General features: G+C 37.9%; 2 protein-coding genes across 5 annotated transcripts in view; one reads left to right on the forward strand and one right to left on the reverse strand.

Moving 5' to 3' along the window:
• Positions 1–4,061, forward strand: part of FANCM (FA complementation group M) — a 66,071-nt gene extending 62,010 nt beyond the window's left edge. For all 4 annotated transcript variants that reach the window (XM_055097552.1, XM_003831753.5, XM_063596066.1 and 1 more), the window contains 2 exons: positions 1,817–2,108; positions 3,041–4,061. In XM_055097552.1, coding sequence (XP_054953527.1) covers positions 1,817–2,108; positions 3,041–3,179 — 431 coding nt within the window. In that variant the 3' untranslated portion in view covers positions 3,180–4,061. The remainder of the gene's footprint in view (positions 1–1,816; positions 2,109–3,040) is intronic.
• A 2,300-nt stretch (positions 4,062–6,361) lies between these two features.
• Positions 6,362–24,404, reverse strand: part of MIS18BP1 (MIS18 binding protein 1) — a 54,228-nt gene continuing 36,185 nt past the window's right edge. Inside the window, exons 12-17 of the mRNA XM_003831752.7 lie at positions 21,498–21,670; positions 20,237–20,397; positions 13,540–13,688; positions 9,255–9,342; positions 7,573–7,627; positions 6,362–7,386 (exon numbers count right to left, since the gene is read on the reverse strand). Coding sequence (XP_003831800.2) covers positions 7,283–7,386; positions 7,573–7,627; positions 9,255–9,342; positions 13,540–13,688; positions 20,237–20,397; positions 21,498–21,670 — 730 coding nt within the window. The 3' untranslated portion in view covers positions 6,362–7,282. The remainder of the gene's footprint in view (positions 7,387–7,572; positions 7,628–9,254; positions 9,343–13,539; positions 13,689–20,236; positions 20,398–21,497; positions 21,671–24,404) is intronic.

Below are 24,404 nucleotides of genomic sequence, written 5' to 3' on the forward strand. Positions count from 1 at the left end.
GGGGAGGAGAAGTAGTATTCGGGAGATGTTTAAGCAGTCAGGATTAGCAAGAGTTGGTGGGAGGAGTTGAGAATTACTGAGTTGACCAACTTCTTGGTTATTGGGCAGTTAAGTAGTGGTACTGTTTATTGCAATTATGAATATAAGGGAAGCAACAGATATAAGGGACAAGGGAAGTTCAGTTTTGACCACGTTAAGATCGAGTTCTCAATGGGTCACTGAAGTGGGTACCTAGGATGCATTTGGAAGTGCAGGATTGGAGCTTCAGGTAGAAGATTTCTGCAGTAATTATTTAGTTGTATGGCGAGCCCTCAAGAACAGTAAAAAGATCATGAGATATGGAATCAGAAGACACACCAATTACTGGCTTCTCTGTGTGACATTGCATTGACAAATCACTCCCTCTGAGGAACTGATAATACACTTGTTCTACTCATCTTGTGATATTATGAGAACTAAGTAAAATCATGTAGGTGAAAGCCACTGCGGAAGAATTGCAGAATTATACTTTTGGTAATAGGGTAGTTTATGTAAAACATTGGTGTGGGAGTTGGGCAGCCTTTTCATCCCCATTTTGTCATTGGTGAACCATGTTGCCTTAGATAAGTCATTTTATCTTTTGGTTACCCAATTTTTTTTTTGTTTTTTTTTTTTTGAGACAGAGTCTTGCTCTGTTGCCCAGGCTGGAGTGCAGTGGCATGATCTCGGCTCACTGCAACCTCCACCTCCCGGGTTCAAGCAATTCTCCTGCCTCAGCTTCCTGAGTAGCTGGGATTACAGGCATGTGCCACCACGCCCAGCTAATTTTTGTATTTTTAGTAGAGATGGTGTTTCACCATGTTGGTCAGGCTGGTCTTGAACTCTTGACCTCAGGTGATCTGCCTGCCTCAGCCTTCCAAAGTGCTGGGATTACAGGCATGAGCCACCATGCCCAGCCTTCTTTTTTTTTTTTTTGAGATGGAGTCTTGCTCTGTCGCCCAGGCTGGAGTGCAGTGGTGCAATCTCGGCTCACTGCAACCTCCGCCTCCTGTGTTCAAGTGATTCTCCTGCCTTAGCCTTCTGAGTAGCTGGGACTACAGGTGTATGCCACCATGCTCAGCTAATTTTTTTTAATATTTTTTGTAGAGACGAGGTTTCACCATGTTGGCCAGGATGGTCTCGATTTCTTGACCTCGTTATCTTCCTGCCTCAGCCTCCCAAAAGTGCTGGGATTACATGTTTGAGCCACCAGCCTTCTTTTTAATTTGAAAAGTCAGGGATAAAGGAAATAGATTTGGAATAGACAGGAAGGTAACATGGCAAAGGTTATAGAAAAGGATCGGGGGCCATAATAGGGAATACCAATAAAAGGATTTAAGTAGAATATGGAATAGAAAATGAACAAGAAAGGGTAGGGAAGTAATTGGCAAGATGATGTTAAAATGGGTGTACAGGGTATTTGTTGAGTTATTCTTTGGAATAAATACCTAAGATAATTTTATATTAAACCAGTACTTAATGCACCCTTCATCAGAGCTAGCATGAAAAACTAGAGATGAGTAATACAGTCTTGGCCTTCAGGAGTGAATTATCTAGGAATATAAGCTCTTCCTTATTCACCTTTCTATGTTGATTCCAGCTCAAGGCGCTCATAGTTACCCCTATTTTCTTTCTCAGATATTTGAGAAACATTAGTTGTAGGGTTTCTCATTAGCAGAATGTGGCACCAGTTTGCTCAATGGTGTAGATTTTGGGATTTTAATAAAATAAAGTATATTAATGATTCTACTTAATATTAGTTACTGAAGTTTGCCTTTCCCTAAATATGAATATTTAGGAGACACATCAAGGATGTTTAGGAGAACAAAGAGCTATGACAGCCTGCTGACTACCTTAATTGGCGCTGGAATCCGAATTCTTTTCAGTTCCTGCCAAGAAGAAACTGCAGATTTGCTAAAGGAACTGTCTTTAGTGGAACAAAGAAAGAATGTTGGTATTCATGTTCCAACAGTGGTGAATAGTAATAAAAGTGAGGCACTCCAGTTTTATTTAAGTATTCCCAATATAAGTTATATAACTGCATTAAATATGTGTCACCAGTTTTCATCTGTGAAAAGGATGGCTAACAGGTATGTCTGTTGTAATATTTTTAAATGATTACTTTTAAAAGATTCTTAAAAGCATTCCATAGAAGTTTAATGTTAAAAAAATTTAAGCGGCATCATGCCTGTTAGATTATTTTATTCAGTAAACATTTTTTGCCTGCCAACATATATTAGTTACTGTATGAAGCTAAGGGACATTATTCGAAAAAAAGAAAAAAGAAAAAATAGGTGTAGGGATTTCCTTTGAGAAGCTTAGAGCTCTGTGGAGAGACAATAAATAGCAGTTTCATTTGACCTTGCAATCTAACATTTCTGGGCTGTTCAGTTCTATAACAAGAAAAACGAGTATTTTACTAGTTGTGATCATTATATTGCTTGAAGAGGGAGATTTTAGAATGTAGTTCATTTTAATTAAAGGCCTACATCAGATACTGTCTTAGCTCATGCTGCAATGATAAAATACACAAACAACACAAATTTATTTCTGCCAGTTCTGGATACTGGAAGTCTGAGATCATGGCTGGGTTCTGGAGAGCTTTCTACTGAGTCACAGACTACTGCCTTCTCATTGTATCCTCACATGGCAGAAATAGAGCTAGCTAGCTCTTTGGCCTCTTCTTAAACGTGCACAAGGATATCCACCTTTATCAACTAATTCTCAAAGTTGCCACTTCCAAATACCATCACATTGGAATTACGGCTTCAACATATGAATTTTGGGCAACACAAAAACATTCAGTTCATTGAAGATGTTGAAATTGTTATTCTAGATAATTTTAAGGAAAGGAAACAAGTAGCTCTTTTATCCAAACTAATGTTCAAGACATATCAGCTGGACGGATAATGCTTGAGATGATTTCCTTAAAGGCTACTGTGTTTGGTGTTCTTTAGGTAATACTAAATTTTATAAAAGCCAAAAGTCCTAGTGTAATGATTTTGTCTCATTTATTTTTCAGCTCACTTCAAGAAATCTCCATGTATGCACAAGTAACTCATCAGAAGGCTGAGGAGATCTATAGATATATTCACTATGTATTTGACATACAAATGTTACCAAATGATCTTAACCAAGATAGACTGAAATCTGATATATAATCAAGCTGCTCAAGATGGGGTTTTCAAAGACCTCTCACAATATTAAATGCACTTCAATAATCATTGCTGTTTTATGATTATGTTTATTTGTAAATAAGAGAATATTTTATTTAAATATTTTATATTGTATACATTTTTATTTATAGATTATAGAAATTATTAAAAGAAAAATCTGTTCAGTGATCATTTTGACTAGATTATAAAACTAATTTTTTTATTAAATAAAACAAGGTTTATTAAAAGTGTTACTAAGGATAGTTTAAGAAAGTAAAAGCTAAGCTAGAGATATACTTTGGAATGTTTCCCATCATTAAAGTTGTACTGTTGTGATAAATAGTAAAGTTGACATGTCTATGACTACAGCCAACTTGTCGATTTTCCCTATGTGTAGATAGTATACTTTTAAGTGTACTGATTCTAAATACATGTACTTGGTAAGGTGTGGGTGATGGGTGGGTTGTGAGATAAATGACCCAGTAACTAGGAAAGTAGAAAACTTAACTGAATGTTTATCTGACCAAAGGTGTGTCCCAGTTAAGTACTGTCAAATCTATTAATATGAACTCTGATATGATTTGGCTGTGTCCCCAACCAAAATCTCATCTTGACTTGTAATCTGAATTATAATCCCAATATATTGGGGAGGGACCTCCTGGAACGTGATTAGCTCATGGGGGCGGTTCCCCCATGCTGTTCTAGTGATAGTTCTCAGAGGATCTGATGGTTTTATAAGCTTTTCCTCTGTTCACTCTGCAGTTCTCTCGCCTACTGCCATGTGGAAAAGGAAACGTTTGCTTCCCCTCCACCATGATTGTAAGTTCCCGAGGCCTCCCCAGCCATGCAGGACTGTGAGTCAATTAAACATCTTTTCCTTATAAATTACCCAGTCTTGGGTTATTTCTTCATAGCAGCGTGAGAATGGACTAATACAAACTCCCAGCTACATTACTCTTTTTTGTTGCTGAAATATATTCAAAATGGTATATTGGTTTGGACTTAGAAAGTTTCTTTTTAATATAAATTACTGAATGCAGGCCCATTATGTTGACCCTATTATATTTACCGTTTTGATCCATTCTGTTGTCTGTGATGGCATTAAGAAGGCTCTGCTTGGGGCCGGGCGCGGTGGCTCACGCCTGTAATCCCAGCACTTGGGGAGGCCGAGGGGGGCGGATCACGAAGTCAGGAGATCAAGAGCATCCTGGCTAACACGGTGAAACCCCATCCCGTCTCTACTAAAAATATAAAAAAATTAGCCGGGCATGGTGGCAGACACCTGTAGTCCCAGCTACTCGGGAGGCTGAGGCAGGAGCATGGCGTGAACCCGGGAGGCGGAGCTTCCAGTGAGCTGAGATCGTGCCACTGCACTCCAGCCTGGGCGATAGAGCCGGACTCTATCTCAAAAACAAAAACAAAAACAAACACGAACAAAAAAAGGCTTTGCTTGTATCTGTAATATATATGACATCTTTTTTCTAGTCAGTCTAGTACTAAAGCAGCCTTTAATTATATGAGTCCTTTATTCTCGGCCTCATTTTTACCCCTATTACATTGTTGGGTAGTTGAACCAGCCTCACTGCAGAGCTCTCCTCACCTTAAATCTGGCGGGGACTTCAGAGCTCATGTAATTCAAATCACTTCTCTTTCCTTTCTTACCAAATGATAAAAGTGATGCCCAGAAACAAGTGACTTATTCAAGTTTAGACTGGCAAATCTAGAAGCAGAACTCACAAACTAGGTATCATTCTCTTTCACTCTATGGTGTTGATAAAAGGGGACAAAAAAGTTACTCTAATTGTTTAGCTCCTTTGAGATAGTATCAACTCTCAATTTGTATGAAAGCAGCTGACTTATGTATGCTGCTCAATAATTCTGTCAAAACCACAGATAGGAAACACTAAGTTATTGCCTAGTGTGCAGTTATCAGTTTGTTATAACTGGACTTTTTGAGTATTTCTCCTTTAATAGTGAGCACAATGCTAAGCTGTGACAGGAGGAGGAAAGGAGCCTCTTTGTGGTTCCACTGTGCTACATCTTCAAGTATCTTGCTCCTGCTACATTGTCAGCAGGGCCTGTGGGTAGGGACATCTGGTGGTGCTTTGCCCCAGCTGCATGCCAGAATGATGCAGTCCCTCAACAACCTCACACAGAGATACCACCACCTGCTCAGACTCAGCTGTGTGTGCACCCATCAGACAAAAAAAAGTACATAAATTAACATGGTGTTACAGACATAACCTAGAGGATTTCATTTATTTATGCTTGCTGTATGGAGAGCTCTATCCATATTTAGGCTTGCAATAGCCTCCTCCTATATCCTCATTGGTAGCCATTAACCATTCATTATCCATTTATTATTTAAGTCCTTAAGGTCTTTTTTCTTTTCCACTTTTAAGTTTCCTTTGGGGGTTACTTACCTTAAACCTTATCATTAGTTCATCTTATGACCTGATAGAAATAGGACAAGCCAGGTACCTGGCTGGTGAGATACCTTAGAATAGGGAAGGCGCTGAAGTTCTGATAGGGATATATGGGCAGTAGGGGTCAGACTCTTGGTTTGAGTCAAGTTTATGCCATTTCAATTGCCTTTTTACTTTTTAAGGGATTTAACCACTTTCTTAACTCCTAAAACACTATCCATTAACTTCAAGCAGTATAGCATTAGATCAAAATATTGGCAACTCAAGTTCTACAATGGCATTTTTTTTGGCCACTCCAAAATAACCCTTTCTTTTGATCCATTCTATATCCACCAAGGGTCTTTATGGCAGAAATAATCATGGTAGTTTAAACAAAGAACTATCTTAGTCCAATTGCACTGTTCTTTTTACAGTGTTTCTGTAAGTCCTATAATTATATAACTGCTGATTATTACTATTTTATTTTATTTATTTTAAAAGGAGTCTCTGTTACCCAGGCTAGGGTGCAGTGGCCAGTTGCAGGCATGATCATAGCACAGTTCAGCCTTAAACTCCTGGGCTCAAGCTATCCTCCTTCCTCAGCCTCCCAGGTAGTTGAGACTACAGATACATGACACCATGCCTGCTCTGACTAAAACACTTAAGAAACAAGAAAATGTTATTAATCATTTTTTTTTTGAGGAAACTTAAACAGGACCAGTCATGATTTGTTTTTATTTCTATCATCCAGTAATTAGTAACAAACAAAAAACAAGAAACAAATACTATAAAAGCAAACTAACTTTATTTTAATAATCTAAATAGAGAACAAAGGTAGGTGAATGTGTAGCCAGAGGGAAAATATCCTATGTCAAGTTTCAAAACATAACAAGCAAAAATAAGTTTATTTCTAAAAGAAATTTCAGTGATAGAAAAAGGATGTTTATTATGACATAATATATTGATTCCTAATGGTGGATCTATTAACTGTTTGTCTAATCTAGTCAAAATATTTAAGCTGTTTCTGCATATGTAAATAAGGCTTAAAAATTAGAGAACAAAATCTGTTCTCTAATTTTACCTAGTAAAATAATGGTAAAGCAATAAACTAAATTTACATAGGTTTCATAGATATGCCTATCACAAGTTTAAAATAAAAACAATCAGGAGAGAAGCATGTCAACAATGTGTAATTTAATTTCAACGATGTGTAATTTAAACATTAGGTTTGGATAACAACTGGTAACAAATCCTACTCTGGCTTGGATAATAACTGGTAACAAATGCTAACTTAAAAGTTTTCATGAATTCAATAGCTACCAATACAACCTCTGTCATCCTTCTCACCTTCTCTTACTTAAATGGTAGCAAAATTTTCTTGAAATAAAAAAAAAATCTGTTTGGGAAATGATTTTCTTAAAGTAAACAGACTTGGATGCTTATTAAAAAATTATCTATATATATTTTAATATGCAAAAACAAATTTACAGATATCTACACGAGCAAAAACAATTTTCTTTACATTTTTAGTAAGCTGCAGCAATGAGGATATTTTACTTTGAACACAAACATATGAAACCTTCAAAAAAGTCCACATTTTCATAGGAAGCTACTTTACAAAGAAAATACATGTACTCCAGTTGAAAATACAAACACACTGTCTGCTTTTGGTAAAAATCCCAGGAATCATATTTTCTCATTTTACTATGCAGAATCAGAGTTCGAAAAATAATAATCTTTCTCTTCTTCATCTAAAGATTCCACAGCATTAGTGAAAAGTTTTCCAATACCAGAGTTTTCTCCTAAGTCTGTAAAGAGAAGTTTAATAAAAAGATAATAAATTTCTAAAAGTGCTTTCAATAAAACTGAAAACATCTATAAGGAATAAAATGCTAAGTCTGTCCACTTGAGAGCAATTAATTTTAATACCATTTAAATAAAGAACCTACCTTATAATAGAACTGAGCCACAAAAGAAAGCTGTAAGTGTATTACCTGTGTTAAATGGGGTTTTCCTTCTTGGTGTTGGAGTTGAGAAATCAGTTTCAACCTATAAAAGAGTTACTATTAATAGCTAAATGGTACCTCCTGGTGAAGTCTACCTCAAATCTAGACAAAATTAAGCATGCTTATCCCCAGATTACTTTGAACATATGCCTATAACAACATTTAATCACATTATAATTATCTGTGAAATGCGTAATTCTCTTTTGGGTTTATCCAGGGCAAGAACCATGACTTACTCAATGTTGTTTCCCAGTGCTGGCAAACACTCCTCTAAGAAATTATTATAAACTAATGCTATAGCAGTTAAAGGATAGTCTATGGGCCTCCAAAAGTTGCCAAAATGTGCTAAGTAATTAAGTAATGAATATACTGGTTTGGTAAACTTAAAATATAAACACAATTTATCATGATTATATATAGTAATTATAATTACAATACTATACTGTACTATTACAGTATAGTAATTACTATACAGAATACTAATTACTGTATTACTTTTACCTACAGTCTGTTATTATAACAGTACAATGTTTTATACCAGCAGAATTTTAATTCTCTGTACTTGAAATTCTTGGCTAAAATGGTAAAGTAAATGGCAAGTTTGAAGTACATGCTCACACACATTACAATGCTTATCAAACTATTGGCCATGGCTGGCAATCCTTAAAAATCTTTTAAAAATAAAAAGTAACAGAACAGAAAATATAGTAGCCCTTAGAGTAAGTACTGTTTTAAGAAATTTTTGAGATACAAATTCATGCTCACAGACTGTGATATAAATGTATTTTTTTCTGAGATGAGGTAAAACACTGCATTATATCATTTAGACCTCAAAATCATTTGGTAACATAAATCAATATAATCATGATCCCCATTGTCATACCACACATGAATAAAATGGTATTAGAAAGCTCAAGTAACTTGCTCAGTGTCATAAAGCAAGGGAATCAAGGGGGTTCCCATAAGTTACCATTCTCGAAGATTAGCTACTTAGAGGAAATTTGAGATGAAATACTTTTTCCAGAATCCTAGTACTTATATATGATAATCAGTTATTGCAATTAAAATCAGAAAATTAAAAATTTAAAAAGTAATTCAAGGGGATAAAGGACTGTCCTAATCTTTTTTCTAAGGGATATAGATCATTCTATTAAGGCATCTTTCAGTTAAAAATTTTTCTGTAGTTGGATTTTAAATGTTAGAATGTAAAAAAATAAAAAGTAAAAAAATAAAATTAAGTAGCTAAATCTGAAAAACACCTGAAGCCATTTTAAAGCTACATAGAATTTGATGAAATTTCTTACTTTATGAGAATTGTGACTCAGTCTGAATTATTCTTCAATCCTTGAACAGGATTGTTTTTGTGTTTTGTGTTTTTGTGTTTTGCCTGAAATATCCTTCCCAGACCTGTGTATATTTTTCCCACCCTTCATTTCCCAGAAATCAAAGTTTTTACCCATTTTCCCCTTGCTCCAATGTTTCAGTCAATGTGATGCCATCTGTAATCCTACAGTACTTATGTGCTTACCTCATTCATGGCTTCATTATTGTAACTTGTTACATTATAATCACCTCAGGGACAGGGACTGTTACATGACTTACAACTACCACAGTTTATCACATATTAAAGTTGTTTCATAGATATGTATTGGATAAAGAAAAATACTTACTAATTTTTTCTTGATGTTGCCCCAGACAATACCACCATTACTTTTATGATATTTTTGCATACGAAAAACATATTTATCACAGTCATTCCTGTTTGAATACGAAATAATTTTAAGTCAACAATATTTTTAAGTCAACTTAATAATTTTAAGTTAACTGTCATACTTTTAACCACAGGTTGAACAACAATTGCCTAAATTAATTTCAAATGTATTTCTTTTTTTGAAACAGGGTCTCACTCTGTCACCCAGGCTGGAGTGCAGTAATATGATAATGGCTCACTGCAGCCTCAACCTCCTGGGCTCAAGTGATCCTCCCAACTCAGCCTCCCAAGTAGCTTGGACTACAGGCACGTGCCATCATGCCTGGCTAATCTTTGTATTTTTCTTAAGAGACAGGGTTTCACCACATTGCCCAGGCTGGTTTCAAACTACTGAGCTCATCAAGCAATCTGCCCTCCTGGGCCTCCCAAAGTGTTGGGATGACAGGCGTGAGCCACCACGCCTGACCTCAAACGTATTTCCATCTTTAAAAAGTACATTCTGTATTTTAAAGAGGACAATAAAATGTGCCTATGGAGATGGACAAAATGCTTAAATCAAACATTTTACAGGAAATACTGATCAAGACTATTTTGGGAAATTATGCTTTGCTTACCGTTCATTGTACCGTCTACGCTCTTTCTGGTATCTTGCTGCCTCTCTTGGTTTTCCAAAACTCCCACTGAGACTTCTTCTCCTTGGACTCCCTTTTGCTATACCATTATCTCTCCTGTTCACTTCCTTCCCTGTCCTAATTGAATCTCAGTTTATTCACTTTAAAGATATGCCTGGTGATTGAAAACTGTCAATTTTTCCAACTGTGCTGGGTTTCTAATCCAGCTCATCAAGCCTTTTATTTCTACAAAATTCTATCTTTCTTGAATTCCCCATACCAACCACCAAATTTTTTTTCTTTATTTCATTTCCTTTACCTTATCTCTTCCCTTACAAGCAAATATGCTTCACTCATAACTGAAGAGATTAAAATCCAAGTAGAATTGTTGGTTGTTTTTAATTCCCTAAACCCACAATTCCTAATCCCACTTATGACAGTAAATACCAGCTGAACATCCATTTCCATACTCTCTCTTCGCTCTAAGATCTTACATACCTGAGTATCCTCTGTTCTTTATGACTATTTGGGAACAACCTTAAAGGCATGACATGAAGAAATGTGACTCTATTAAGATATTTATCTGAATCAAACACTGCTGTATAGCAATGAATAAACGTCGTCAGTTTTTAGCAAATTGCTTAACAAATGAACAGGTGTGATCCCAGCACTTTGGGAGGCTGAGGCTGGTGGATTACCTGAAGTCAGGAGTTCAAGACCAGCCTGGCCAACATGGTGAAACCCCATCTCTGCTAAAAATACAAAAATTAGCCGGGCACGGTGGCATGCGCCTGTAATCCCTGCTACTTGGGAGGCTGAGGCATGAGAATTGCTTGAACCCGGTAGATGCAGGCGGTAGTGAGCCGAGATTGCGCCACTGCTCTCCAACCTGAGCAACTCCATCTCACAAACAAACAAAAAACAAATGAACAGGCCTAGCCAGTTGTTCAGGATCAGCAACTGGTAAGTCTATTATCAAAGAGATGTCTTTGAAGACAAAGAGTTTTTCACTTCTGAAGTGATATAACTGTTTGATTACTTAAAACTGTTATGAAAAGTACGTCAATTACTAGAGCTAGTAAAGTCAGAGAGAGTGAAGAAGGCTAAGAAAATCATTTTTTTAAGAAAAAAGTTTCAGACAATATAGATTCATAACATAAGTGAATCTATCGTGTTTCTTTAATTGTAAAAGTGACATAAATGGACAGAAAATATCCCCCAAAACAAAAAACAAAAACCCACAACCCACACTGGTGTCATTCTACAACCTAGAAAGAATGGCTGGTGATGTGTAAGTTAAGAAATTTCCTTCCTTACGAATTTGTTACATAAAATTGGGATCATGCTGAATGTAGTTTTCCTAGCTTTTGAAAACTACTATCCACTGGACATTTTTCTGTCATTAAATTCTTGAAGACATGATTTGTTTCATATTCCATTATATGGATAAATCTTAATTTATAACTTTCCTTATTTTTGGATGTTTTGGTCATTCTCAAACTTTCAGTATTATGTTTTATGATGAACATTTTTGTTCCAAATCTCATATTTCCTTAAAGTGTCTAATAAAATTCAACGGCCAAAAGGATGAAGTTGTTTTTTTTTTTTTGGAGACGGAGTCTTGCACTGTCACCCGGGCTGGAGTGCAATGGCGTGATCTCGGCTCACTGCAACCTCCGCCTCCCGGGTTCAGGTGATTCTCCTGCCTCAGCCTTCTGAGTAGCTAGGATTACAGACACACACCACCACATCCGGCTAATTTTTTGTATTTTTAGTAGAGATGGGGTTTCACACTATGTTGGCCAGACTGGTCTCGAACTTCTGACCTTGTGATCCGTCGGCCTCAGCCCCCCAAAGTGCTGGGATTACAGGTGTGAGCTACCGCGCCCGGCCACGGATGAATATTTTAAGGCTTTTGATGAACTGGTCAAAGTGCTTATCAAAAAATTTGTCCAAAATAGTATTCTCAGTATGCTTTCCCCTGCACTAAATACTAAAAATAATTTTTAGATGCCTAGGAAAAATATTTTTATCCAATAAGTGCAAATTAAAATTTTAGCAATTTAGCAAGCTTCCTGAGAGTACTGAATAGTTTTTTTCTCAGTCATTATTATCTTGCTTCTGCCTCTCATTCTGTGGAAATTGCTCTAAGATCAGCAATGGCCTCTTACTTGCCAAATGGAATAGCCTATTTTCAGGCCTCATTCTTACTATTTTCCATCTTTTTTTGGTGACATTTTATTGTTAGTCACCCCTACTTTTTTCTTAATTTTACTTATTTATATGTTTCAAATTGTTCTTGTATTCACATGGTTCAAAATTCAAAAGCCCCCCTCTCCTTCCTCCAGCTACCTTAGTTCTCCCTAAGGATCACCAATGTTTTGGTTTCTTATGCATCCTTTTAGAAAGACTTAATCTAATAAAAGCAATTATACACACACACACACGTATATACATATATGCATACATACATATAGCTTCTATTTACACAAACAGTAGTATATTATTCACTGCATCTACCTTTGTTTCATTTAATATATCTTAGGCATTTTATCATAATAGCAATAAAAAATATCTTCATTAATTTCTTTTTTTTTTGAGACAGGATCTCACTCTGTTGCCCAGGATGGAGTGCAATTGTTGCAATCACAGCTCACTGCAGCCTACACCTCTGGGACTCAAGCAATCCTTCTACATCAGCCTCCCTAGTAGCTAGGGCCACAGGCTTGCCCCACTGCATCCTGCTAACATTTTTGGGGTTTTTTTGTAGAAATGGGGTCTTCCTATGTTGCCCATGCTGGTCTTGAACTCCTGGGCTCAAGTGATCCTCCCAAAGTGCTGGGATTACAGGCTTCAGCCACTGTGCCTGGCTCTTCATTAATTTCTATGACTATATAATGGACCAGAGTTCATTTAATTAGTCCCTACTGATAGATTTTTGAGGTACTGCCATTTAAACAATGCTACAATGAATAAGCTGTACATTCACAATTCTATAAGTAAAATTCCTAAGTCAAAGGGCATGTGCATTTATAATTTTGATACTTACAAATTGTTGCTGCAAAGATCGCACTACTTTACCTTCTCACTAGCAATGCACAAAAATTAACAATGCATTCCTTGTTAATTTGTAGGAATGCTGTATATATTACGGAAATTAGCCTTTTGCCTGTGACAAGTTGCATATATTCTTTTCTCAGGTTGTCTTTTGTTTGTAGTGGTTGGTACCAGGTAAAATTTGTTAAACATTTTTACACAGTTGACTTTATTCATCTTTTCATTAATGGCTTGTAGGTTTTATATTATAGTTAGAAAGACCATCACTAATCTGGTATTATAAAATAATTCTCCAAGGTTTCTTTAGTTTTTTTTTCTTAAAGTTTTTTACAAGTAAAACCTTGATCCATTTCGAATTGATCCAGAAGTAAATGTGGGTTATATCACAATGCTGTTTATTGAATAGCACCCCGATTTGATGAACTTGTCCATCCTTAACTTCTAGAAACTATACATTCTTGATTTTTTAAATAATGCCTCTTCCCATTACTGGCATCTATGGTCCTCATGAAATGTGTAAATGTTCCTCACTACTCTGATGCAGAGAATTAACATATCATATGCATGAATATTTACCTATTTATAGAACCTAGCATGCCAGGACTGACATGCTGACATTGAGGAGTTTTTACCAATGGAAAGATAACTGATGATGGAGTTGTTGGATTTTTGTCCATATTTGGCAGAATATCATCATCATCTTCACTGTCCTGGAAACTTGGCAACTAGAAAACAAGTATTTATTATCAGCAGGCACCCCATAAAAGGTATTTTCTCATTACCACAAAATAGTTTTGGAGGACTGATAAGTTGGTTCTTCTTGTAACTTTCCAAGTTAGATAATTAAAAACAGTAGTACGTAGAGGAGTAGAGGCTAGAGGAACTCCATTTTAGATGCTAATTCACCATGCTGACTTCTGATTAAACCGGGATCTGGAAATGCCTCTAAGATTTCTACCTCCATATACTTACTGGAAATCTTGTCCTTAGGTCAAAACAACCTTGGTGTTATCGTAAACACATACTTACCATAAATCCAGCCCTTAGGCAAATTCCCTATGGTATATAAACCCTGGGTCTGGGGGGATAACAGTGCCCAAATCCACCATCTTGAGGCCACCCAAGAGATGGCTTCTGCTCAAAAGTCTCTATTAAATGTTTCTGAGAAACTGGATTTGTCACCCTCTTTATTCAGCCTGTAACCGAGTAGCGTGGCTTCAAACCATGTTTTAAAACTTTTTTCTTCCTTTCTCCCCAATTTTAAGATATAACTTTGAGATAAACTACATGTGTTTCCATTCATCTTGAAATACAGCCTCAAAATGTGAACCTCCATTTCTTTACCCATTCTATGCTCCCATGCCTTATGCACATGTTTTTACCTAGACGCTTTTTAAGTGCACACCATGCTCATTTATCTGGTCATGTATTTCCTTGAAGCTTCAGGGGCCGGATCCTGGCATAAACTGGATACCTCCAGAATTCTCTCCCCAGTCAAGGCCAAAACTCACTCCCATCTAGAAATTTACTGCAAGATTTACTACAATTAATTTGTAACCTGGTTGAGCCCAGGATGGTGCTGGCCCCTTCACCAAATGGAATAATATTTCAAGATAAGCTGTTGGAGCAGATTGAGCCACCTAACACCTCCTAACCCCCTCCTCTCCTGCATTCCAAACCATTCTCTCTTTAAAAACTCCTATGTTCACTCCACAAATTGAAGACTGGAATTTTTGGAATTTCACCCACACTTCCCTTTGCTGGCACAGATAATAAAACTCTATCACACCTTGCTCTTGTTATATTGGCTTCTTTTTACAAGCGGCAAGTAGTTGGACCCCTATTGCTGGTTACAATTTTTGGTGGCCCATACAGGGAGCCCTGTGTATTCACAGGAGGCTCCAGACACACCTATCTGATCTTCTGTTGGATAGGGCCATGGAGCCACCTGTGAGTGCCAGCTGCTCATGGCTAGCTGACCCTGTAGTAAGAACATTAGGGGAGCTTCCAGCAGCAGCCAAGGTGCCTTTGTCTTGCAGAACCTCCTTTTCTATTTCTGTCACAGCATCTGCTGCTTCCAAAGCTTCACTGATACAAAGAGAATGTGACATTTTGAAGAAGTCAACAAATGTTGGAATCAGGTAAGCTGCTGATGTGCACCCAGCCTCCCTCTGCCTCTTTTAGGGTGTTGCTGGGGCTCTGCTCTGTTTAGACTTAGCTGTTGGTGTCACCATTTGGCCATTTTTATGCATTTGTATTTGTGGCACCCTCAGGGCTTTGCTCACATTGGACTGTCCCCTGGGGAGGGCCATTTGAAACTGAGGCAAGGAGTTTGGAACTCTACCCAGCCCTCTTAACTGGGGATTTGTTTGGAGGCAGTGCACCATGTTTGCAGTGTAGGTGTGTAACCTTAATGTGTGTATGGGCCCTAATCTCTCTCTCTCTTCCTCCATCTTTTCTATTCCTCCCAGCTCCATCCCACTGACTAAATTGGAAACAAGCCATCTACAGCCTAAACTCCCCTGGGCCATAAACACCGTTAGCTTCCTCCAGCTGGAAATAGCTAACCTTGACTGGTGACTTGCAGAAGTGGGAATGTTACAGCAGGTTAACTAGTCAGGGATAAGCAAGGAATGAGAGGGCCTCCCCACCCCCCACCCCCCACCAGGAATGTTGTTAGGTGACCATCCTGTGATGGTCAGGTGGTTGTTAACTGTGTCTCTAAAATAATACTTAATCGCAGCCAGCACCAGGGAAAAGCAATCTCTCAATAAACAGAAACACCTAAAATTGGTGATCAGCAGCTTCCTCATAAGATCTCAGAAACTGAGCAAGTGGGCTCAAGCATGTGCATTAAGAGGAAAAATGGAGGAGTTTAACTGGTATATGACCTCCTAAGGACATCCGACTGGTAAGGGAGAAAGCCTCAAGTGAGCCTGTGTATAAATCCAGTAAACACACTGTAACTTGCTCCCCTCCCAAGTGCTAGCACGCCACTGGGCATGCAGACAGCCCACCCCAAGGTTAGAATCCGTGGAGAAGGAACACAAGACCCCCAGAAGCATGCCAACATATAAAACCCCAAGTCACAAAGTTAAACCATGCTTCAAGTCACCTGCTTGGCCCTCTTCTGAGAGTACTTTCTTTCCTTTGCTTCCTGCTTTAAAGTGTTTTAATAAACTTTCATTCCTGCACTAAAACTTGCCTCAGTTTCTCCTTCTGCCTTATGTTTCCTTGGTCAGATTCTCTTTTTAAAAATTTTTTATAAGTATTATTTTTAAAAAAATGGAGACGGAGTCTCCCTATATTGCCCAGGCTGGTCTTAAGCTCCTAGGCTCAAGGGATCCTCCTACCTCGGCCTCCCAAAGTGCTGGGACTACAGGCATAAGCCACCATACCTGGCCAGAATTGTTTCTTCTGAGGAGGTAAGAATTGTGGTTTCTGCAGACCCGTATGGATTTGCTGCCAGTAACAGGAGGGATTCATCCTACACTGTATAGGTCTAAGGTGCTGAGGCTCTCCCTGACAGAAGATAAACAAGAATGATGGGGGTCTGCTGGTTGCACAGGTTTAGGCTATGTCTGTTAGAAATTTTAAGGTCAAGGAACAAGGACAAGGACAGAGCCTTAGCCTTTAAAAGACTTAATTTATCTTGTGTAAAACAGAGATAATAACACCTATTTCTGAAGGTTATGTAGACCAGAGGTCAGCAAATGTTTTCTGTAAATAATCAGATAGGGAATATTTTAGGTTTTGTGGTCCAGTCTCTGTCCTAACTACTCAACTCTGCACCGTAGCATGAAAGTAGCCATAGACAATATACAAACAAATCTGACCCTTCGTATCAACAGAACAAAACAAAACTCTAATTCACTTACTATTATGCTTAGCCGTTAGTAGGAACCCAAGCAGTGTTAACCATTGTGGGGAAAAGAAAGAGAGATCAGACTGTTACTGTGTCTATGCAGAGAGAAGTAGACATAAGAGATTTCATTTTGTTCTGTACTAAAAAATTCTTCTGCCTTGAGATGCTGTTAATCTGTAACCTTAGCCCCAATCCTGTGCTCACAGAGACATGTGCTGTGTTGACTCAAGGTTTAATGGATTTAGGGCTATGCAGAATGTGCTTTGCTAAAAAAGTGCTTGAAGGCAGTATGCTTGTTAAAAGTCATCACCATTCTCTAATCTCAAGTACCCAGGGACACAATACACTGCAGAAGGCCACAGGGACCTCTGCCTAGGAAAACCAGGTATTGTCCAAGGTTTCTCCCCATGTGATAGCCTGAGATATGGCCTCGTGGGAAGGGAAAGACCTTACTGTCCCCCAGCCCCACACCCATAAAGGGTCTGTGCTGAGGAGAATTAGTAAAATAGGAAGGCCTCTTTGCAGTTGAGATAAGAGGAAGGCATCTGTCTCCTGCTCGTCCCTGGGCAATAGAATATCTCAGTGTAAAACCCGACTGTATGTTCTATTTACTGAGATAGGAGAAAACCGCCTTAAGGCTGGAGGTGAGACATGCTAGTGGCAATACTGCTCTTTAATGCACTATACGTGCACATCAAGGCACAGCACCTTTTCTTAACCTTGTTTATGACACAGAGACCTTTGTTTACATGTTTTCCTGCTGACCCTCTCCCCACTATTACCCTATTGTCCTGCCACATCCCCCTCTCTGAGATGGTAGAGATAATGATCAATAAATACTGAGGGAACTCAAGAGACCAGGGCCAGAGATGGTAGAGATAATGATCAATAAATACTGAGGGAACTCAGAGACCGGGGCCTCAGCAGGGGGCCTTGTATGCTGAGTGCCGGTCCCCTGGGCCCACTTTTGTTTCTCTATACTTTGTCTCTGTGTCTCTTTCTTTTCCCAGTCTCTCGTCCCACCTGTCCAGAAATGCCCACAGGTGTGGAGGGGCAGGCCACCCCTTCAAACTATGTCACAGAAAATGATATAGTTTGTTGCTGTCTATTTCTACTTTAGTTCTGTTCTTTACATTTTTATTTTTTTGAGATGGAGTTTCGCTCTTGTTGCCCAGGCTGGAGTGCAATGGTGCCTTCTCAGCTCACTGCAACCTCCCACTCCTGGGTTCAAGCGATTATCTCACCTCAGCATCCCCACTAGCTGGGATTACAGGTGCCCCCCACCATGCCAGCTAATTTTTGTATTTTTAGTAGAGACAGGGTTTCACCATGTTGGCCAGACTGGTCTCAAACTCCTGATCTCAGGTGATCTGCCCACCTTGGCCTCCCAAAGTGCTGGGATTACAGGCGTGAGCCACCATGCCCGGCAGTTCTGTTCTTTATGATGCTACTATTGCATTTAGGCTAAAATATACATATATAGAACCTGAAATGATGGTGGGATAAAGGGTACAACCCCTAGTGGACCATAGCGTTTTGAAGAAAACATTGTCAGGGCCTCTGGTGGCTGTCTTAAAAGACTTCCCTCTATAATCAGTGTAAGCAAAAAGGGGGCCCAGTTAATGATGTTACTAAACTTTATAAAGCATTGTGTAGCCTTTTTGAATTGAAGATAATTTTATGACAAGAAATTGGTAGATGAAAAAATTACCCTTATGTCTAGCTCACTAACACAACTGTTTGAATTTTTATACTCAATAGTCCAATTGTCTGTTATCCACACATTTCTGCATTACTTTAATCTTAATAATTTTTTTTTTCTTTTTTTGAGACGGAGTCTTGCTGTCGCCAGGCTGGAGTGCAGTGGCTGCAACCTCTGCCTATGGGGTTCAAGTGATTCTCCTGCCTCAGCCTCCCAAGTAGCTGGGATTATAGGTGCATGCCACCACACCCATCTAATTTTTGTATTTTTAGTAGAGACAGGGTTTCACCATGTTGGCCAGAATGGTCTCGATCTCCTGACCTCATGATCCACTCTTCTCGGCCTCCCAAAGTGTTGGGATTACAGGTGTGAGCCACTGCACCCGGCTAATTTTTTTTTATTTTTTTTTTGAGATGGAGTCTCACACTCTGGCCCAGGCTGGAGTGCTGTGGCACCATCTCAGCTCACTGCAAGCTCTGCCTCCTGGGTTCATGCCATTCTCCTGCCTCAGCCTCCCGAGTAGCTGGGACTACAGGCGGCCGCCACCATGCCCAGCTAATTTTTTGTCTTTTTAGTAGAGACGAGGTTTCACCGTGTTGGCCAGGATGGTCTTGATCTCCTGACCTCGTGATCTGCCCGCCTCGGCCTCCCAAAGTGCTGGGATTATAGGTGTGAGCCACCGCACCTGTCCTTCAGCTAATCTTAATATTCTTAACATTTATATTTAGATTCTAGAAAGTCTTAAATGTGCATTTAATATTTGTATTGTATTTCACTGTGTTTATGAAAAACATCTTTATTGGATATACAGATTGTTTCCAGTTTTTTGCTATAAAGATAAAACTGCAATAAGTATCTTGCAAAGATTTTGGACTTTTGGATTTCTTAGGATAAACTCTCAAGAATAGAATAAATCTTTATGGCTTTTATAATATATTGCCATAATGCTTTCTTACTAAAAGGTACAATTCAATTTGTATGCCCACTGATGTATGACTGTATCAGTATCACCATTGCTTCTGTTAGCAGTGGATATTTTAACTTATTTTTTTAAAAGATTCTATAATTCAGAAAGTACATAAATATAATTTACTTTACTTTCTTGGATTACTAACTAAAATGACCACTTCCCCAAGTGTTTATTCAGCCTTTTGAATTTCTTCTTATTCACACTTTTCCTGTGATCTTGGTACTTTTTGTTATTCCAGTAACATTTGAATGAGTTGTTCATATCACAGATACTACTAGCTTGGTTGTATTTGCTGTGAATATTTTACTCCAATCACTGAAATTTTTAGTTATTCTACTCTTCATATGACAAAAATTCTTTCATACATTCAAATCTTTTAATACTGTGCTACTATCACTTAATCCCTCCTTTCAATTACTACACAGTATCTTTTATCAACTTTAAAAAAAGTTTGCTAGGTAGTATATTAAACTTTAAATATATATGTTTCACCTAATTCTAGGTTTACTTTACTGTTTGGTTCTACAAACATTACCTTTGAACCAACTGAAGTGCAGACTCTAGAAACTAGTAAGAATGGCATATATCAGCACATTGTTTGCCATAAGACTATGATCATGTCTACGGAGGCTACTGATCCTTGGCCTAAATATTAGTGATGAACACTACCATACATAAAAATGAAAGATACGAAAGTCAATACAGATAAGGAAAACAATGATTTCATGCCTCTTACCAGTATTCTTTGATGCTGTAAAGGTGTTGTACTGAAAAAATCATCATGGTCATCTTTTGGCAACTGTTCCAGAAATTCCCTCATCTGTTGCTTCCTTTTAAGAGTTCCCACTTTGGCAGTTATCTTAATAGTTTGTTTCTGATCAGCATCACCTCTCTTGCCTTAAGAGTCAGCAAACCATTTTGATAAGGATTTAGTTATTTATAGTAACTGCTCTATAAAGTTAACAACCTTTGCAAAGTCTAAATTGTGCATTCATGTTAAAAAAAAAAAAAAAAACTCAGCCTTGGCCAGGCTCAGTGGCTCATCCCTGTAACCCAGCACTTTGGGAGGCCGAGGCAGGAGGAATGCTTGAGCCCAGGAGTTCAAGACCTGCCTGGGCAATATAGTGAGACCCCATCTCTAAAAAAATACAGATATAGATAAAGCAAAAAAAGAAAGAAAACTTAGCCTGTTATTTTACAAGTCTCCTATAGAACAAATGATTATTTCTACACTGGGATCTGGGATTTGTGCAATATGATTAGCCCATAGGATACTCATGAAGAGGCTAAGATTAGGCAGGGAGGTTAAAAAGATCTTCTCTTTTTTTTTTTGTAGAGATGGGGTTTCACCATGTTGTCCAGGCTGGTCTCGAACTTGTGAGCTCAAGTAATCGGTCCACCTCGGCCTCCCAAAGTGCTGGGATTACAGGCATGAGCCACCGTACCTGGCCAAAAAGATCTTTACACTGCAAGAATGATTGCCTCTACATTGTCTCTTGCTGAATGCCTAATTTATTGATTTTGCCAAAATATATAAACCTTACTGAATTATGACAGGGTATTGGGTTCTCGCTAATGCTTATTATAGAAATTCTCTGGCATAATCAACCTTTTACTAGTACTCATGAACAGGAGTATGTAATCATGGGACTATGAAAACTGAATATTTTCTGAGCTTTCTCATAAATTACTTGGGGATCTGACCCAAGTGCTCTTTAATTAAACCCTTAGAACAATAATTCAGATATTGAAATCTCTGGATCTAACTGCATAATTCCTAAAACTCGAAGCACAAGGCTACTAAACTACTACTGATGAAAGCAGAGACCCAGGTAAGACTTAAAAATTAAACAGATGATTTCTGAAATTCTCTCTAGCTTTAAAATTTTAAGAAAATACCTATTAATATTCATGGATAAATATAAAATATATCTGATTTCGGTGATCAGAAATCAACACTGAGTACTAGGAAAAAAACTATTTACTACGAAGGTTACCATTTTGGCGTTTGGAATTGGCTGGCTGCTTCTTAGTGACATGTTTCTGGGATCCTTTTCCTCTGGGATTTTCCATGTATTTCCTCTGGCATTCTTCAGCAGATCGAGAACCTACAGCCGCAGCTACATCTGACCAGAAACCAGGTTTGTGCTTTGGAAGAGATGCAAAAGCACTATGGAAGATCAAAACCAATTAAAGAATAAGAAATTCAAACCAATGACAATAACCTCTTAAAAGCATAACACTGAATTGATGAGATTTACTGAGATGAAGGAATCAGTTTTATCAAAATCATTCTGGATAACAATTAAGAAAGATATTATTCCCTCCCCTCAATAACTTAACTCTAGTGCTTAAAATATGAAGATGTAATTTTACCTAAGTAGATGTCTTCTAACTATTTTGATGTGTTTTATTAAGCCTGAAAAGTGACCCTCAGCCTTTCAACATTTTTTTTTTCTAAGTCCAACTAATCGATGATACGGTTTTTTAGGAGACTTTGGCATGACCAAATTTTCTTCACTGTTACCTTAAATCTTATTGGTGCTAAGTATATTGGACAATAAGCTTAGTTCTCTTATACAGTCTAGGTTATAAGCTATTAAAAAGTGTTATGCTTGCTTTCATTCTACTATACTTTGTAGAACTCAGTATTTTAGATATATGCTCTCTTAATTAAGGAAAATGAAAATTGAAATAGAGAAAACTATAAGGAAGTCCCTAATTTAACATCTGAGTTGCATTCTACAAGTTCCTTTGTAAATGATTTAGAACCTGGTATACATGTTACCACCCCCACTCTCCCCATAAAGATTTTATGCATTGTGGTTAGATTGACAATTTAGCCAGAAAACATCTATGTAACTCATCAATTAGCCTAAAAGTGATATTAACAATGTCATTTCAACTACACCAAGTCTTTATTTTTAATCTGTTTCTTTGGCAAAATATTTTTATTTCTACTTGGATTCCAATTAATAAATATAGGTTTCATGTAGCAGTATGTGGGAAAATTTTTAATCAGTTCTCTCAGGGTTAAACAGTCCTGATTTATAAAGTCTGATGACTTTCATAGGGTAAATACTCCCATTGTAGTTGATGTCAAGCTACCAACATGTCACTGACTGTGGAGTTGATAAAACACGTGTGATAGTACACAATTACATAGTATTTCCACCATACCACAGAGGTGAAGAGTCTCAAGAGCATATATATATAATAAAATGGAAAATAATTAGGAAGTAATGAGTTTTAAGCATTATCTTTGTTTTAAATAATTTAAGTTTATATAATTTTTTAATGACTTTTAACACTCAATTTGTAAAATTCTCCAAAATTTAACAGTCAGCTCTTGTGAACAGCTACCAGCTGACCACAGCATATTATTCCATGCAGAAAAGCATAATACTTACGAGCATTAAATACTTGTTAATGAATTCTTTTACATAATTAATCATTCCACAGTGTTCTAAAGTGAACAACTAGAAGGACTTGGGAACTCAAGCTTCTCTATTTGTGTGTGTGGCTAATTTCTAAATCTACGACTGTCTAAAAGAACTATTACATAACACAAATAATAATGTATTTAATAAGAAATTAGTACTTAACACATCTCCTCTAGGTTATTCCAGATAATTTAAAAAGACAAACTTAAACATATCACACCATATTTAAAACTTGTTTCATTATTAGCATAAAACCCCAAATCCTTAGTGTAACGCTGTATTGTTCCTTGCCCAACTCTCTAGTCTCATCTTGTACTGCTCTTTGGTCAACTTTCAGTATTCCATTCATTCTAGCTTTCTTTATTTTTCTTTCTTTTTTTTTAAAGAGACAGGGTCTCAATCTGTCACCCACGCAGGAGTGCCGGGCATTATCATAGCTCAATGTGGCCTCCAACTTCTGGGCTCAGGCGATCCCCCTGACTCCGCCTCCTTAGTGGTTGGCACTACAGGCACATACCCCACACCCATTCTTTCAGTATTTCCAAATATGCCCTCTTTCTTTATACTTTTGTGTATGCTATTCTAAGGTCCATTTGTCTTGAATCCTTGGCTTAAATAATTCTTATTTATTGATATAGTTTAAATATGTGTCCCTACCCAAGACTCATATCGAAATGTAATTCCCGGTATTGGAAGTGGGGCCTAGGGGGAGGTGATTGGTTAACGGAGGTAGATTCCTCATGAATGATTTAGCAACATCCCTCTTGGTACCATCCTTCTGATAGAGTTATCATGAAATCTGGTCATTTAAAAGTGTGTAGCACACTTTTCCAGAATGTCATATAAATGGAATCATATAGTGTATAACCCTTTGAGTTGGCTTTTTTCACTCAATATGCCTTTGAAATTCAACCCAGGTTGTTGTATGTATCAATAGTTCTTCCTTTTTACTGCTTAGTAATCCACTGAAAGAATGCACCCTGATTTGCTTATGTAGAAAGTACGACAGAAATCAGGGAGAGGGAGGAGCTTGGCATAGCAACCCTTTAAAGTTGTTTATGAACTCCTAGGCCCATGCTGCAAATTTTGATATATTTTCATTTTTGTTCAGTTAAGAATATCTGGCCGGGCTGGTGGCTCACACCTGTAATCCTAGCATTTTGGGAGGCCGAGGCACGTGAATCACTTGAGGTCAGGAGTTCGAGACCAGCCTGGCCAACATGGTGAAACCTTAACTCCACTAAAAATACAAAAACTAGCTGGATATGGTGGCACACACCTGTAATCCCAGCTACTTGGGAGGCTGAGGCAGGAGAATTGCTTAAACCCAGGAGGCGGAGGTTGCAGTGAGCTGAGATCGTACCACTGCACTCCAGCCTGGGTGACAGAGTGAGACTCTGTCTCCAAAAAGAAAAAAAATAAAATAAAAGAAGCCGGGCACGGTGGCTCAAGCCTGTAATC

This window comes from Pan paniscus, chromosome 15 (genome assembly GCF_029289425.2).
Source record: "Pan paniscus chromosome 15, NHGRI_mPanPan1-v2.0_pri, whole genome shotgun sequence".
Taxonomy (NCBI): Eukaryota; Metazoa; Chordata; class Mammalia; order Primates; family Hominidae; genus Pan; species Pan paniscus.